This window comes from Rhyacophila brunnea, unplaced genomic scaffold (genome assembly GCF_057557595.1).
Source record: "Rhyacophila brunnea isolate RB1 unplaced genomic scaffold, BYU_Rbru_1.0 scaffold_2, whole genome shotgun sequence".
In the NCBI taxonomy this organism is placed as follows: Eukaryota; Metazoa; Arthropoda; class Insecta; order Trichoptera; family Rhyacophilidae; genus Rhyacophila; species Rhyacophila brunnea.
In genome coordinates this window covers 2,646,149-2,662,618 of record NW_028232859.1, presented here as the reverse complement: position 1 = coordinate 2,662,618, position 16,470 = coordinate 2,646,149, and the positions used below count along the sequence as shown (strand labels likewise).

The window sequence follows — 16,470 nt, the reverse complement described above, 5'->3', positions numbered from 1 at the left end:
ATAACTACTTTTGAATGTGACAGCTAACAATAACTCGTAGGTGAACATCCTCAGTTATACCTGCAGGCCAGGTGTTTATCGCTAGACTTAAAATGCGGAGAGTTCTGGGTATGGGTAATGTACCTGGAAAAGTGCGTTATTTCGTGGTTGAAGAGAAGCTATGAGTAATAGGTGGCACCTGCCAGATTTTCTTAACCACGCCCTGCCTTAGAAACCATAAAAATATTATAGATATTTTTTCCCCACCCCAAACCATTTTACTGTGTGCGCGCCTGGCTAATATAATATCCAATTCTCGTAACCTTTTCGTGAGGCGGACTACACTTCGGCTTGTGGAGCCAATTTATTAAAAAACAAATCCATAACTGCTGAATATTTTCGTTTTTTTATCCACGATTCCACAACTCAAAAAAAGAATTTGAACATTATTAATTGTTAAATGTTTTTTAAATATTATAAAAAAATGTTCCAATGGTCAGAAAAATATGTATAATTAAAAATACATTAGATTAAAAGACATCAAAGGCCTGTGAGCCTGCGCAGCTTCTAGTTTAGAATAATGCATAGGTAGTCATGAAAAGGGTCCAAACGATTGAGTATGTATATTGTATAGTATTAGTTTAAGTACTTATAAAAATATTACAAAAAAAGTTTCATTTTCAGATAAGTATGTACATATTATATAAGTAGCAAAAAGATGAGATAACCAGTACAAGCTACCTACGAGTAAATTACTTCCGAAACCATCACTTATTAACTGAAATTTCCATTGTTCCCTGAATTGAAAATTATTACGGCTAAAAAATGTTAATCACAAAAGATATTATTACGAACCACTGATTCGTGCCTGTGCAAAACAAAACATAAACAATATTATTGCAGCAGCTGTAAGCAGTAAATTTAGACTGGGGAAGTATAGCGTCAAATAACATAACAACCAATCGCCAAGACGCCAATCCGTGAAACAATGAGACCCTCCATTGTTCATGAATGTTTTTTAAAACAATAATACGAGAATTTAGCCTCAAATATCGCGACATTTTTTTATAAATAGTAACAAAAACCATATAATATAAATTATATAGCTATAACTTCTCTATACATAAGCAAAAAAGTGTCATATAATCATGTGTCACACAAAATAATAGGTATGGTTCAAGATATCATTAAGTACAAGATATTTAATACGACTCCACATAATATTATTATTATTGTGTGGAGTATGGTGGAATCGTTTACCTTATCTTATGACTAGGGGCCGAATTTGTATGCAACAAAAAACATGGTTATATGCATGCACGTATGCACTTAAAATCAATAAAATATGCACTAAAACCGAAAAAATATTCAGTTAAAAATTGACATTTTTTGTGGGAAATAATTATAAATACCCACTTCACCCAATATTACCGACAAAAAATCGAATAACTAGTTAATAATTTTTCAACATAATACGACATCAGAACAAAAAACAAAAACAAAGAATATAAAGTTAATCAATTACAATTTTCAAAATAGTTTTTTCACAAGTACCTACAAATAATTGAATAATAAATACAATGTAAACCAAACACAACTTAAAAAACAAAAACGACACACTACTATTCCTAAATACTATTTTCTGTTTTTTGCCCGAAAAAAAAATACATTATTTTTTCAATATTATGCTATGGCATTAAATTTTTCTGCATATGTATCTGTCAGTATTTTGTTTATATGCGGAAAACTACCTCTCAACGTCCACTTGGGCAAACTTTAAATAATAGTACCCGAGTTGACTTCACTTTTTCCACTGATAAATCCACAGCTCGGAGATGGCATTAAAAATGCAAGTGCAGCTAAACTATCTTCCTTCCTAACTTAGTTATATTTCGATAAAATAATTTAAAAAAAAAACTAAAATTATACATTCAAAAGCTCTAAAATATGCATTGATTTATGAAATATGCACTTATGTCTCAAATATGCATTTATATGCACAATAAAATTTTATTTTTGGATTCTGTGTCTTTTAAAACAGATTTCTGTGCAACTCTCATAGCTGTGCATACACCGTAACAAAACATGCACTAGCACAGGGGAGGGCAAAGTGCGGGCCGCATGTGGCCCGCCGGGTATTATTTTGCGGCCCGCCATCATCAATTGTACTTCTGATTACGAATAACTTTTTTATATTTAAAAAAAAAACATTGACAATAAATTAAAATTTGAACAATTTTTTGTTTCGTAAATGTAATATCTCAGTACGTCTTCCTTGCGTCTCGTCTCACACTATGTAACCACTATTTTCTACGTTGAACATCGATTTCAATAGATATTGATAGCGTACCGACAGACCTACAACTTGAGATTATTAATGTGCAGTGTAACACTGATGTAAGAGAATTGCGCCGTCGTGAAGAAATCTCCAAATTTTACAATGCCCTTAATTCAGACAAATTCGACCAACTTAAAGATTATGCAAGAAAAATGTGCGTTATTTTTGGATCAACCTATATATGTGAACAAACATTTTCGATCTTGAACCTCAATAAAAATTCTTTACAATCAAATATCTCCGTTACCCATTTACAAGCAGTTTTGAGAATATCAACTACAAAATTAACACCCGAATTTAAAAAAATGTTTAAAACAGTTTCATTCTTCTCATAAATTTTGTTGTAATGTTTATTTTTCGTGGTAATAAATAGTGTATATCTAAACATGATATTTTACTTGCGGCCCGCCCGCTCATTTTGAATTCTTGAATTTGGCCCTCCATCCAAAAAGTTTGCCCCCCCCTGCTGACTAGCATATAAATCCTGGCCCTACTTCTTATGACATCTCTCACTAATAATTATTCCCAACCTCGGTTTCATTTTTTTAAATTTCCACTCGACCGACATGTCATATGTACATCAAAAGAGTAAATTGCAAAATAGATGTGTGTAAACCCAACGGCGATCTTCTTTGACGAAAAAGTCATATTCTATTCGTAAAAAAATATAGGGGCTTCGAAACAATTCAAAACAGCCATACAATTAATATATAATTACTTATACCAAAATTTGAATCTTAAAAATATGCGCGGGTAAGTCCTAGGTATTTCACACAAATTGAGTAGGGACATAAGGTATTACTACATAGTACTTATTATAAAATAGTATTACCGAACGCATCTGCCGACTCAAACAGATAGGTACACACGCACAAAAAATACTAATATTATTATGTGTCATTCATAGATTGAATATAACTGTCATTGTTGTCATCCTCAATAATAATTGAAGACCTGAGAATGAAAACTGGATAAAAACCAAAAAGTCTAAAATCGGTTTTTCGGTAATTTCATATTAAAAAAAAAACCACTGTTCAAAACCATTTTAACTATCATGTTACATTCACTTTTTGAATGATAGAATCACACTCATTTTACCACGTATTTATTAGCTCGTATTCTTGTTTTTCCAGTATAAATCTTTTCTTGTCCAGTACAATTTTTTTCTTGTTTGTCCAATACAAATCTTGCAATCGAATTTTAACTAACATTCCGACTAGCTAGACATTTGAAACCCAATCAGAACACGATAAAAATGCACTCTTTTAATACCTTTAGCCATCTTTAAGCAGAATTGAATTCATTTTCAGTTAATTCTGTTTTGTATGGAAAGTTATTTCGGAAAAAATTCGTAAAAAGTAAAACACTATTATTGGTGGCTAAGGGGGTCCTAGCAACTAAATTATTAATACATACTTACATGCGTTACTGTGGAAATCAATATGTAATGTCAAAATGACATTTCAGTATTCTATATTTAATCAGTAATTCTATCACGGATAAAAAAGGGATTTATTAATACATAGAATTGTTAAGTTTATATGATTCAACAGAAAATTTAAAAACGTGGTAAATATATAAAAAGTTCTCTTATCTTGTAATTATTTAAAATCAGTTTATAGGCTCTCCTGTAAAATTCACTATTAAATAGTGAAATAGTTAAAAAATTTGGTCTTTGTCCAGTTTTCATTTTCGGGTCTTCAATTGGACAAAGAAGAAATTACGGTCATTTTATCGTGGGAGGATCTCAAAAACAGTTAATGCTTCGGGCCTCCAAATTCCTCAACCCGCCCCTTAACTATTTTTAGTCTCAAATCTTACTAATTGATTAGTGATATTGATTACCCACGTAGGTACTTAAGGGCCCACTTAAAGTCTTATTATCCTTTTATATTTATTTTAAACATTTGATGACAAGTATTTTTGTTAGGTGCATAAAATAGTAAGTAAGTAAGTATTCTTTTAAACCTAGCGATCTAATGTTTTAGAATATGGTCATATTTCAGTAGATTTTTTAGATTTATTAATTTTTAAACGCATTTATAAAACCATTAGTAAAATTAATGTTAACATTATATACTTAGTGAAATGTTTACGATAAAAAAATATTTTATAATCTCTGTGATTCCAAATTTGACAAGAATTGGGCATTTTATTATTCAAAAAATGGGCACGATTAACACATTTGAAGATAATTCTAAAGATACTGATTATAAGCTGTGTTTTTGACTATTCAAATGTGATAAACATCCTACGAACAATGATTGTTTTATAATAATTATTGACCTAAGAATAAGGTAGTATTTTTTTGAAATACGCCATTTCCCAGTGGTTAAGCTACAACATACGGCCGTAGCCATCAGTTGACCAACGATAAATGAAGTAGGGAATAAGATCATGTTAACGCGCGTGTTTGAACATGTACCTAACCGGAAAACATCTTTTTAAACGGTACTGTCGCATGAAAATTCAGAAGCTTCATTTTTATTTTGATTCATGCATGTACTCTTGCAACTTGCAGGATAATAAATTTTTACATGTGCATTTTCTTGTTATAGCCGCGATAATACGTACTGTCATCAGTAAATCGATGCACGTGTACACGGGGTAAACTCAAAAGACTCTCACACCCATCGTCCCTGCTCCGATCACCATACCGAGAATATAATATGGTATTCGTCGACTAAACTACCACCGATTGTCGACTGAGTACCAAGTAGTACGCGATAAATCGAAACGCTCCGAAGTGACATTTCAAAATCGGGGGTAATCGGTGCAGACAGTGCGGATGGCGATCGGCGGATTTTCGAGTAACTTTTACTTGAATGGGGACGATATTCAGTGAAGTCCCAACAGGGTAGGAAGATTAAGCGTCGCTTGGGGGCGGCAGCTACTCGAAGGGCGGCAAATCGAGGAGAATCATTTGGTAAGTATACCTATATAGAAATAGCTACATAAACCTAGTAATAACGAAAATAGCTTTCCATTAAAAAAATCAGCTCACTGGTTGGAAACAAAATGTATTAATTAATATAAAATGTTCAACGGTGCTGTAATTTTTTGTTGGGTTCGCGATGTCTAGTTTACTTCCGTACTTTGTTAGTAATGTATCTATACAACACATTCCTTAGATATAGGAGTCATAAAAGGATGATAAAAAATACTGGCGACATTGTGGCGTTGCCTAGGGACGTCACTAACGATATTATACGTACCTAAGCTTATTATGTAATGAGTTAATTTCTTATACATATTGATATTTGGAAAACACAAATTAAATAGAATTCACCTATATAAAATATAATATTTAGAAGTCATTTACACATCTCTGTCTGTCCATAATGACATCAGAAGCAAACGCCAACTACATATTGTTTCCTGACAACGAACAATAAATTTATTGTGTCTTACATCTTTTTCAATTCGTAAATAGGTTCTTCATAATCATTTGTGGTGATGTATTAGTCTCTTAGTGTAGTAATCGTCAGTACTCACGTTGTTGATAGATGATTGTTGGAGCAGCATTGCTTTCAACAAGCTGAAGATTGTTGGGAGCACTCGGTATCGCTTGCGCCAAATTTGATGACGTTGCATAGTACTTGGGAGGGTCATCTTCAGCTTCCAATTTCTTGTACGGCATTTCGATCTCCAGTTTGCAGGATGCTAAAAAGGAAACCAGATATAATATTATATACCTACTCTCGTTATGCGCCGAAGGGTGTAAAAAGTTGCTACAATATTCTGCGTGCGAAAGGTAGGCGTCAAAGGAAGGCGTCAAACCTAACGTCACTGAAATATAGGAGAACCAAAAGAAGATTGATTTTTGGACTTTTTTGTATGGGAAACAGAGGCGGCTCTACCTTGCTCTACCGTGCTCGGCCGCAGTGGTTTGGCGGGCACGGCTCGGCGGCGTCTTGCGAAACTCAAACGTATAACCGTGTGTATTATGCCCCAAAAAAGACACTGTCTACAAACATTTCACACACGGTTATACGTTTGAGTTTCGCAAGACGCCGCCGCGCCGCGCCCGTCAAACCACTACGCAGTGGGAATGAGAAAACTGGTCGATTTTGAAGACTAAGTATACTTACTACCAGTATAAAAAATACTTAGTATATAAACTTGTTCCAAAATACTAGTATTTGGAATACTATATAGATTTAATGTCAATAGTGTTGAAAGTCTACCACTCGACAGAACAGCGACTCGCGATGATACGAGGGTGGGTCAATAAGTCCTTAGAAAAGCCGACAGGTGGCGCGACTAGTACTGCAAGCGGTTTGTTTTCATGCAGCGACACTACCGATTCAGTATGCTGCGAAGTTTCAATCAGATTGGTCGGGTTGTTGTGTGTTTCTCGTACATTTAAAAAAAAAATTGCTTGTGGAAAATGGAAAAATGGAAAATAGAGAAAATTGAGTTTAGAGTTGTTATTAAACATTTTAATATAAAAGGGTTAACAGCAAAGGAAATAAAAAATGAGTTGGATTTAGTTCACGGCATATCTGCTCCTTCACTTGCAACTATTTATAACTGGTTAAATGAATTTAAACGTGGTCGTACATCAACAAAGGATGAACCACGCTCAGGACGTCCTGTAGAGGTGACTACACCAGAAATGATCAATAAAATCCACGATATGGTGTTAAGTGACCGAAGATTAAAGTTGAGTGAGATAATTGAGGTTACAGGGATCTCAAAAGGTAGCGTCATTTCTATTTTACATGACAAATTGGGCATGAAAAATATTTCTGCAAGATGGGTGCCGCGTTTGCTCACAGTCGACAATAAACGCAGTAGGGTGGTGGCCTCTAAAGCCCTGTTGTCGCTCATGCAACGCAATCCGGATGAATTTTTTCGTCGCTTTGTGACTGTAGATGAAACATGGATACACCACTATACTCCCGAGACGAAAGAACAGTCAAAGCAGTGGATTGCGAAGGCAAACCATGTCCAAAGAAGGCGAAAACCGTAAAATCAGCTGGTAAGGTTATGGCTACTGTATTTTGGGATGCACGTGAAATTATTTTCGTTGACTTTTTGGAAAAAGGAAATTAATAACAAGGGATTATTATGCATCTTTATTGGACCAGCTAAAAAACAAAATTGAAGAAAAACGGCCTCATTTAAACAGGAAAAAAATCCTCTTTCATCAGGACAATGCCCGTGTTCACACATGTTTACGATCAATGGCTAAAATTGAAGAATTGAAGTTCGAATTGGTCGACCACCCACCGTATTTGCCAGATTTAGCCCCCAGTGACTTTTTCCTTTTCCCAAACTTAAAAAAATGGCTAAGTGGACAACGTTTTTTTTCAAATGAAGAAGTCATCGATCGGACAAATGCTTATTTTGAGGACCTTCCGAAAACTTATTTTTCTGACGGTTTAAAAAAAATTGAGAAACGTCTAACCAAGTGTATTGAGCTCCAAGGAAATTATGTTGAGAAATAAAAAAAAAATACAAAAATAAAACCTGTTTTAATGCTTTTTTCTAAGGAATTATTGACCCACCCTCGTATCATCACAAGTTTATTGGACCACAAACCATGGGTAGTTTCATCGGAAACTTGAGTACACAAACCGGCGACAGTATTTCCAATTCACCTCTAGTTCTCATCAATATTATGACTTTTGAATTACGTCAATAAATCTTTTTTTTACTGTCTAATCATATAGGCCTCCTCCACAGAGTGTATCAACAGATTTTTTGTTTTTGGGAGAAATGGATGTTAGCAAACTGCTCAGCCTATTAGGTCCATACTCTGACTCCAAACACACATTTAAAAACAATTTACCAGACCCACGATTTGAACCTGGAACCGACGACATTATAAACCGATAAATCTTACTCTTAAACCGATAACGTGATTATGGCAAAATATATGTACTATTTTACTTCGAACTTTAGCAGTCGAGCGCTCCGATTTTTTTAACTTATCGACAATCCGATGAATTTGCTTTTACGACATTTTCAGTTAGCTACCTATCGATATCGACATAATGAAAAATCTGGGAGAGGGGTAAGTATTTCTATTTATTAGAACTACATCGCTGATCAGAACATATTATTAAATAATGTCCATATATTATTATATAAGTACTATAAAATACTGTTCGGAAACAATTTTGATACAACTATCTAGGTCAGGTACAATGGTAAATCTGATCCTGTAAATGGAATGTCAAATGAAAAACATATTATACCTACCTAGTATAGGTAGAATATATACTGTTTGTGTTGTTTATGGAACTTATTTATACTGTAAAATAGTGTAAAATACTGTAAAAGAATGTGGAAGTATGTAAATAAATCAAATATATTTAATTGCGATTATGCCACACCAGTATTCAGTGAATCTTATCGACATATTGTTATGATTGTCAACCAATACAATATAACAGCATGACATTCGAATAAATGCAACGCGAATTGTTTACTTTCTTTTCTGTGCAAAAGGCAGGTTAGAAGTCGGATCAAATTAATATTTATATAATATGTAATTTTATATTATGTTAACATACCATCAGTGGGATTTTGGACCCCATACGAAGTATTATCGTTGACGTTAGAACTATCCTGATTACTCATGATCGTCCGCTATGCAGCAAAGCTTTTTACAAAAATTTAAAAAAACAATAATTTATGATATCTTTTGTTTTGAAACTAGATTAGGTATGTACCTAGGAATTTTACCACAAATTTTGCGCAATATTTGAATATGCCGAAGAGAAAATGAAAACTTAACCATCATAATAATATTAAGTAGGTAGGTACTTTTCTCGCCTCGTTTCTTGAAACAAAAATATTATATGATTGGGTGGGAAAAAATTGAGATTGATTCATGTATAAGCTTGAGGTAGGTATCATAAAAAATGTCTACCCCATTGATGACAATTTTTTAGTAATGTGGGTAGGTACATGATCAGGGGATGCCAACCGTCCCGGTTTAACCTTGGTCGTCCTGTAGGTACTTGAAGTCATTGACGTCCCGTGGGGGTAGGCAGATTGAGCGTCGCTTGGGGGCGGCATATACTCGAAAGGCGGCAAATCGAGGAGAATCATTTGGTATTATATAGAAATAGCTACCTAAACTTAGTTATATTATAACCAAAGCGTCCCCCCTACCTATCGCTAAAGATAATGGCAGTGTGACGTTCTGCAGTAGCGTTTTCCAAATAGTGTACGCGGTAAAATTATTGTGTATATTTATTGTTTTTTTGTATATTTTAATACCTACATATATTTGTATTTGTAGAGTATCGATACACAATTAAAAATTGTATTGTACAACCACATAATTTTAAATAATAACACTAATGAAGGAAAATAGCACCGCAGGCGACTTTTTTTTACTATTAGAGAGAATTTTTGATGCGTGTATCTGGTCGATTAGACACGTCGGGCCCTTCCTAAGCCCGGGTCCCCAGGCTAGAGCCCTGTCAGCCCCCCTTTATGGGGGCCATGAGGTAGATACTACAAAGTAATCACACATACTGAATACTACAGAAAGATTGGTGTCGTCCGTGATGTCTATTCAGCCAGCAATTACACAGAAAGTTTTCATTGTTTTAAATTTAAATCATATTATCATTATTCATTACGAATAGTCTGTGGAGTGTGGACCAAGGTCTAGCAATTATTGTCGATCGTACCATACCAATGGGTCTATTCTATACTTATCGAACACTAAAGTGATAAATAGTATCAAACTTAGGGTGGGTTTGTATCAAAATATTAGCACTTATTGTAACAATTACACGAAGTTGGTTTTTATTGTGGCAATAAGTGCTAATATTTTGATACAAACCTACCCTAAGTTTGATAATATTTATCACTTTATCACTTTAGCGGTCGAGGTACTGTTCGGTTATACCGGAGGCAGCGGAAAACGCATTTTGAAAATAGCCGATAAACTGGATTATTTGTTAGGTTAACCTAACCAAACCTAACCTAACCTAACCTAACCCAACCTAACCGAACCTAAACTAACCCAAACTAACAAATAATCCAGTTTATCGACTATTTTCAAAATGCGTTTTCCGCTGCCTCCGGTATAACCGAACAGTACCGCGGTCGATAAGTATAGAATAGACCCACATAAGCCTATAAGAATTGAGTCGTGAAAATGTAAAAATCGTGTAGGTAGGTACCTAAATTGTGTTGAAAAATATACCTATCATGATTTCACGGAGAATTCGTTTACGAATTAATCATAAGGAATCCTCGGGATGTGGATTCATGTGCTTTACAGTTACCATTTCGCAGTAGGCTCTTTGTACAGTAAATGGTTCGACGATGACTCCAACGAGTGTCCAAAAGACGACCAAAACTTCACGACGAAAGCGAAATTGAGTTTTTTTATGAAGATAAAATACAAGTGTGATTGTTTGTTGATTGTCAATTATTGGTGTCGTTCAAGTTGAAGAATGACGATGGTAGAGTGTGGTAGAACCTACCAGGTACTGCCAGTTCTAATACTGGATGGTGGTGGTGGAGTACAAACTCAAACAATACCTACTCATCAGCGCTCTTCCAAATCAAGCTACGATTGGCAATCGGTTTTTGTTTATTAAATCAAAATAGATACCTATTACTTCAATTACTAACCGACGTCACGGTTTTCTCCAATATTTTATGATGTAACTTACTCGAACTTGCTAATAATTTTTAATCAACTAAGTATTTCTTTTATTCAACGATAAAAGGCCAATAGTTAAAATTTGTCGTAATTAGTATGTCACCTCGTGGCATAGTGGATAATGCGCGGACTGGACGTAAACCCAAACCCAAGCGTAAATTCAAAAAGATTTTTTCTATTGGTTATAATATATTTTCACAGAAGTGTTTTTCAAAATTATGTATCTTCAATAATTAGAATAGTACATTCTTAAATCTTGTGAATTATTCGTTGAATAAAAGAAATTAGTAGATAATTAAAAATACCTTTGTTTCAAAACCATTGTAATGGAGAAACCCCAGTTCATTCAATAGGAAATAACATATTCATCAGGCGTAAAGATGTGATTTCACTAATTATGCGATGATCGCACTGCAAATAGTGCAAATAAAAATGGCAATTTCTATTACGATCGCGATACATTCTGACCGTCGTGGCTGACTTTAATTGTTATCACGCCCATGATGGCTGAGCGGCTTAAGCGTAAGCTAATGCTTATACTATGTAACTATAGGTTCGAATCCTGAGTCTGGCAAATACACATACCTACAATTAATTTGTCAGAGTCAGACTATGGACCTATTTGGTTGTGTTATGTACCTACTCTCATACTTAATATTTTACATCTTACACATTGAGAAGCCCTGATGAATCAATTGATGTTTACACGCCTAACATAATTATCTTTTCTATTTGCTCGTCTAGCCAATGTTGTCCATTATATCCTATTATCAATCGAAAGACAAACTATCCATGTTTAACTTCAATAACATTATATCAAATATTATAAACTTTCCATTTCTCTGATATCAAAACAAGTACAAAGGTTACCCTAATACAGGGGGGGGCAAACTTTTTGGATGGAGGGCCAAATTCAAGAATTAAAAATGAGCGGCGGGCCGCAAGTAAAATACCATTTTTAGATATACACTATTTATTATCACGAAAAATAAACATTACAAAAAATTAATGAGAAGAATGAAACTAATGTACATTTTTTAATATTTTTTTAAATTCAGGTGTTAATTTTGTAGTTGATATTCTAAAAGCTGCTCCTAAATGGGCATCGGAGATATTTGATCGTAAAGAATTTTTATTGAGGTTCATGATCGAAAATGTTTGTTCACATATATAGGTTGATCCAAAAATAACGAACATTTTTCTTTCATAATCTTTAAGTTGGTCGAAATTGTCTGAATTAAGGGCATTGTAAAATTTGGAGATTTCTTCACGACGATGCAATTCTCTTAAATCAGTGTCACACTGCAGATCAATAATCTCAAGTTGTAGCTCTGTCGGCACACTATCAATATCTATTGAAATCGATGTTCAACGTAGAAAATAGTGGTTACATAGTGTGAGACGAGACCCAAGGAAGACGTACTGAGATAATACATTTACGAAACAAGAAATTCTTCAAATTTTAATCTATTGTCAATATTTTTTAAAAAATATATAAAAAAGTTATTCGTAATCAGAAGTACAATTAATGATGGCGGGCCGCAAAAAAATACCAGGCGGGCCACATGCGGCCCGCAGGCCGCAGTTTGCCCCCCCTGCCCTAATATGTACTTTCTAAGCTCCTATTTAACGCCATACTTCTCATCTCAATCAGTTCTAATAGCAGTTCCAATTTATTCATCACACCGTCAACTCCTCCAGTGTAATTATTATTGTATTAAATATTATATGTTTATAAATTGTTAATACCTACTTGTAAGTAACTCAATTACTTTAACGTTAATAATAATTTGTGAAATTTACTTTAAAGTGTAACTATTGTATGATATTATAAATAAATAGTTTATGTAGTGATGCGAGCATTGATATACTACTAGATGAGCAGTTCCCATACAAGTGTCATTTTAAAAATGTACCACAAAAGATATTACGAATATCGTCTTATAATATTTCCTTATATAGGAGATATATATAGGTATAATGCGTTAAGACCGATAACATGGATTCCCGAATTTCACCCGTATTGCCCTGGCTGTAAAACTAAATTTGCGTTCTTGGAATAGGGCGTAAAACCCACTTAACGCAGCAAGTGTGGCTCTCGCGCAAAATTTCACAAGTGGCGCGTAAATCAACGAAAATACAACGTAATCAAATACGCCAGCGCCCACTGGATTTGACGACGCATTATGCGCGCCCGCCCCATGAGTCATCGTTTTTTGGCTTCTCGGCGATACGAATGAACGAACATACAACGTATCCATTCATTGAAAACGGCGAGCAAAATCACGCTCCTTGAAGCGTCGTCGATGCGACGGGCGAGAAGCCATTATTTAAGAACAGCGAACTCTTTGTTTAGTTATTGCGTGTCCGATTTTAATTACAAGCCCCGAGAAATTTAATAATATTTTTATTGCTTTGTTATGACTGTTATGAGAGACGCTGATAATAATAATTATTTTGTGCTGCTTGAGCCCCGTATTACATAGGTGAAGGGTAATGCGCAGGTGGGAGGGGGCCTACTCAGTAGTGAGCGCGTCGAGCGCTTTTTTGGTGGGCTTTATGCATAAGGGTGGCTGCAACGCAAAGCAGACAGAGCAAGTCGTCATGTGCTGACTATTAGTTAGAGTAAGATGCAAGCTAGTTGGGCTTACTCAGTAAGTTTTAACAAAGGCCGAGTCACTGAAAATCGGGCGTCATTTTAAGAAGCATATGATACATCCAGTAGTATATAGTATATCAATGGATGCGAGTGCTTTAGCCGGCTCGCACATCTCAACTCGCCTTGTGTGCCTGACGGCCATAAATCAAAACTTCCGACACCGCCGGCGAATGTTGCATGCTACAACCTCGCACATCTGCCTAGCGGCAAACGTCTGCCATTTTTATTGTGTTGATTGTATGAACAAACGTCAAACGCAGTGACTAGCGATGGGCGAGCAATGACGGTGTAGACAGAGACATAAATGGCCGATTCTGCGGCTGTGCGCATCCGCGGAGTCGACATTTTTCGATATCGACATGCAGGCTCTAGCAAACGCAATTCGTCGCATGCAGGAGCGTCGCAGTTGCATCGGCCAATCTGCGAAGCTCCATTTGATAACGTTTGTTTCTTGGTTTACGATGACGTCACATCGACGAATTCGTCGTAAGACGCATGCGGCGAGTTCTGATGTGCGAGCCCACTTATGTGGCATCCCGATCCCGATTCCATAACAGTTGAGCAAGTGGCTAAAATCCATTTCTCGTAAAAACAAAATTCTGTTAATACAAACCTCCACGGAGTGGAGAACCATATCTTATTAGGATCGGAGATGGTAAAAAAAACAGCCGGGTTCGATCCACTGCTGGATGAAGGCCTCCCCTAGCTCTCACCACTCTTGTCGGTCCCTAGTTATTTGCTGCCACGTACATCCGCCGAACTTTAGGCGCAAGTCTATCCAACGGGTTTTATGACGTCCCTGTGGGCGTTTAGTGCTCCTTGGGTAACCACTATATGACGGGATTTGTCCAACGGTTCACTTCGGTTGTCTTTAATCATTATCGGCGTAGCAGACTCTATTTTGATTTATACACTATAAAATGGTGATTATGGGCTGTTTTTCAGGTTTTTGACTATATGAAATAGGTACTTGACTAATTATTTTTAATCTGAAATCCCGAATATTTATAACTGGAAAGTTGGCAACCCTGCACATTAGTGTAAAATGACTTGGATGGAGGTAAGGGAAACCCGATTATCACGATCCACGACCAAAACAAAACCTTCGCCGACATGTTGCGCCTTCGAAAGAAACTACAATGTACCACACACAACACAGCCTCAAATATTATGTCCAGCAAGTGGGTATCGATGTGTATTTGTACTTATGTGATAAACGATTATAATGGATAAGTACGAAAACACACCAAGTATGTAGACACGCGAAGTAGCGTCAGAGATTTTTAGGGGGTAGGTAAGTACTTACATGTGACACTGCTTTCAATTGAAGGTAGTTTACGACAGTAATTTTGTTATTATAGAGTATCTATTACGCAAAATAGTATTTCACTACGACAATGAGTGCACGCTATGGCACTCGTAACACAGTCACACTTCAAACTTATATTAAACTATGTAATTGTATTATCCTGCAAAGTTTTAACTCTCCAACTTCCCGCCGGTGAGATTGCTTGCAGGCGAATGCCAAACATAGATATGATGCAGTGTTGCCATGTCTACTGAAATTTCAGTAGATCTACTGATATTTTTTGCCAATACACTAAATTTTTGATTTTTTTTCGAAATTCAAGAAATCTACTGATATTTGTGTTTCTCCATAATTGTAAGTTTACTGATGATTATTTTAATAATAAACTTGAAATGATTTACGCACGATCTTTTTTAATGTGTTACACTTCTAAATTGACGAAGAAAGCTTTGTAACTTTACCCAAGAGCGCCATTTTACCCATTAATATCATCATTGTTTACAATAAATTAATATTATTAGTTATTTTTATCTTTTTCCCTAGATTTTCCAAAATCTACTGATATTTTATGAAATCTACTGAATTTTTTGTCAAAATCTACTGAAATTTAAAATTTTGACTTGGCAACACTGATAAGATGCCAAATCAAAGACTTCCAAAATATCTATGGTGCTATTGTGTCAATGTTGCCATTTATTTATGACTGTGTAGTATATGAGTATTATAGTACAATATTTTAAGTCAAAAATTAAAAAAGGTTGCAATCAATGCAATGCAATTAGGTTGGACGATTGCAATGTTTTTTTTTTTTGAGCACAATTATAGTATTGACTATCGCATAATTTTAAGTGGCGACACAAAATATAAAGTTATACAACACTATATTTGAATTATTATTAATAGGTACCTACATACATATTATGTGTTTTCAAATAACATTATTAAAAATCCTATCTGCCCTTAAAAATATGGTGATCTGCAATTTTAATTAAGTACTAGATGCCTTTTCAGATAGACGATAGAGTATGGTGTGGTAAGATTTTGGTACCTAAGAATAGTTGAAATTTAAAATTTTTGTTTAGTCTGTTATGTACAGTACATAACAGACTAAACAAAAATTTTAAATTTCAACTATTCTTAGGTACCAAAATCTTACCACACCATACTCTATCGTCTATCTGAAAAGGCATCTAGTACTTAATTAAAATTGCAGATCATCATATTTTTAAGGGCAGATAGGATTTTAGTAAGTAACTTACCTACCTACTAGGTACAACAAAAAGTTTGTCCGGAATTCAAAAGCTGAATGGCTCTAAACGCCAATCTCCATAACACTGAAGATTCCATGAGAAAATTAGGATCAATGAACGTATTTTCAGCTTGTTATGTAGTTTTTTTTCACAAGATAGGTATGAGTGGTATAACCATTTTACATTGAAAGCGGAGACCGGTGACCTTGGGAACGGAGCAACACAATTGTTCGAAGACATAATTCGACGTTAAAAATATCTCGATTTGAATTCAAAATGTTTATCGACAGTATC

The 16,470-nt window shown here is 35.0% G+C and overlaps 1 protein-coding gene across 1 annotated transcript in view; it reads right to left on the bottom strand.

The window, feature by feature from the left end:
- LOC147071683 (lipopolysaccharide-induced tumor necrosis factor-alpha factor homolog) overlaps positions 1-15,009 on the bottom strand; it is a 28,982-nt gene extending 13,973 nt beyond the window's left edge. The window contains exons 1-2 of the mRNA XM_085946499.1: positions 14,924-15,009; positions 5,813-5,980 (exon numbers count right to left, since the gene is read on the bottom strand). Coding sequence (XP_085802625.1) covers positions 5,813-5,957 — 145 coding nt within the window. The 5' untranslated portion in view covers positions 5,958-5,980; positions 14,924-15,009. The remainder of the gene's footprint in view (positions 1-5,812; positions 5,981-14,923) is intronic.
- Positions 15,010-16,470: the final 1,461 nt, after the last annotated feature.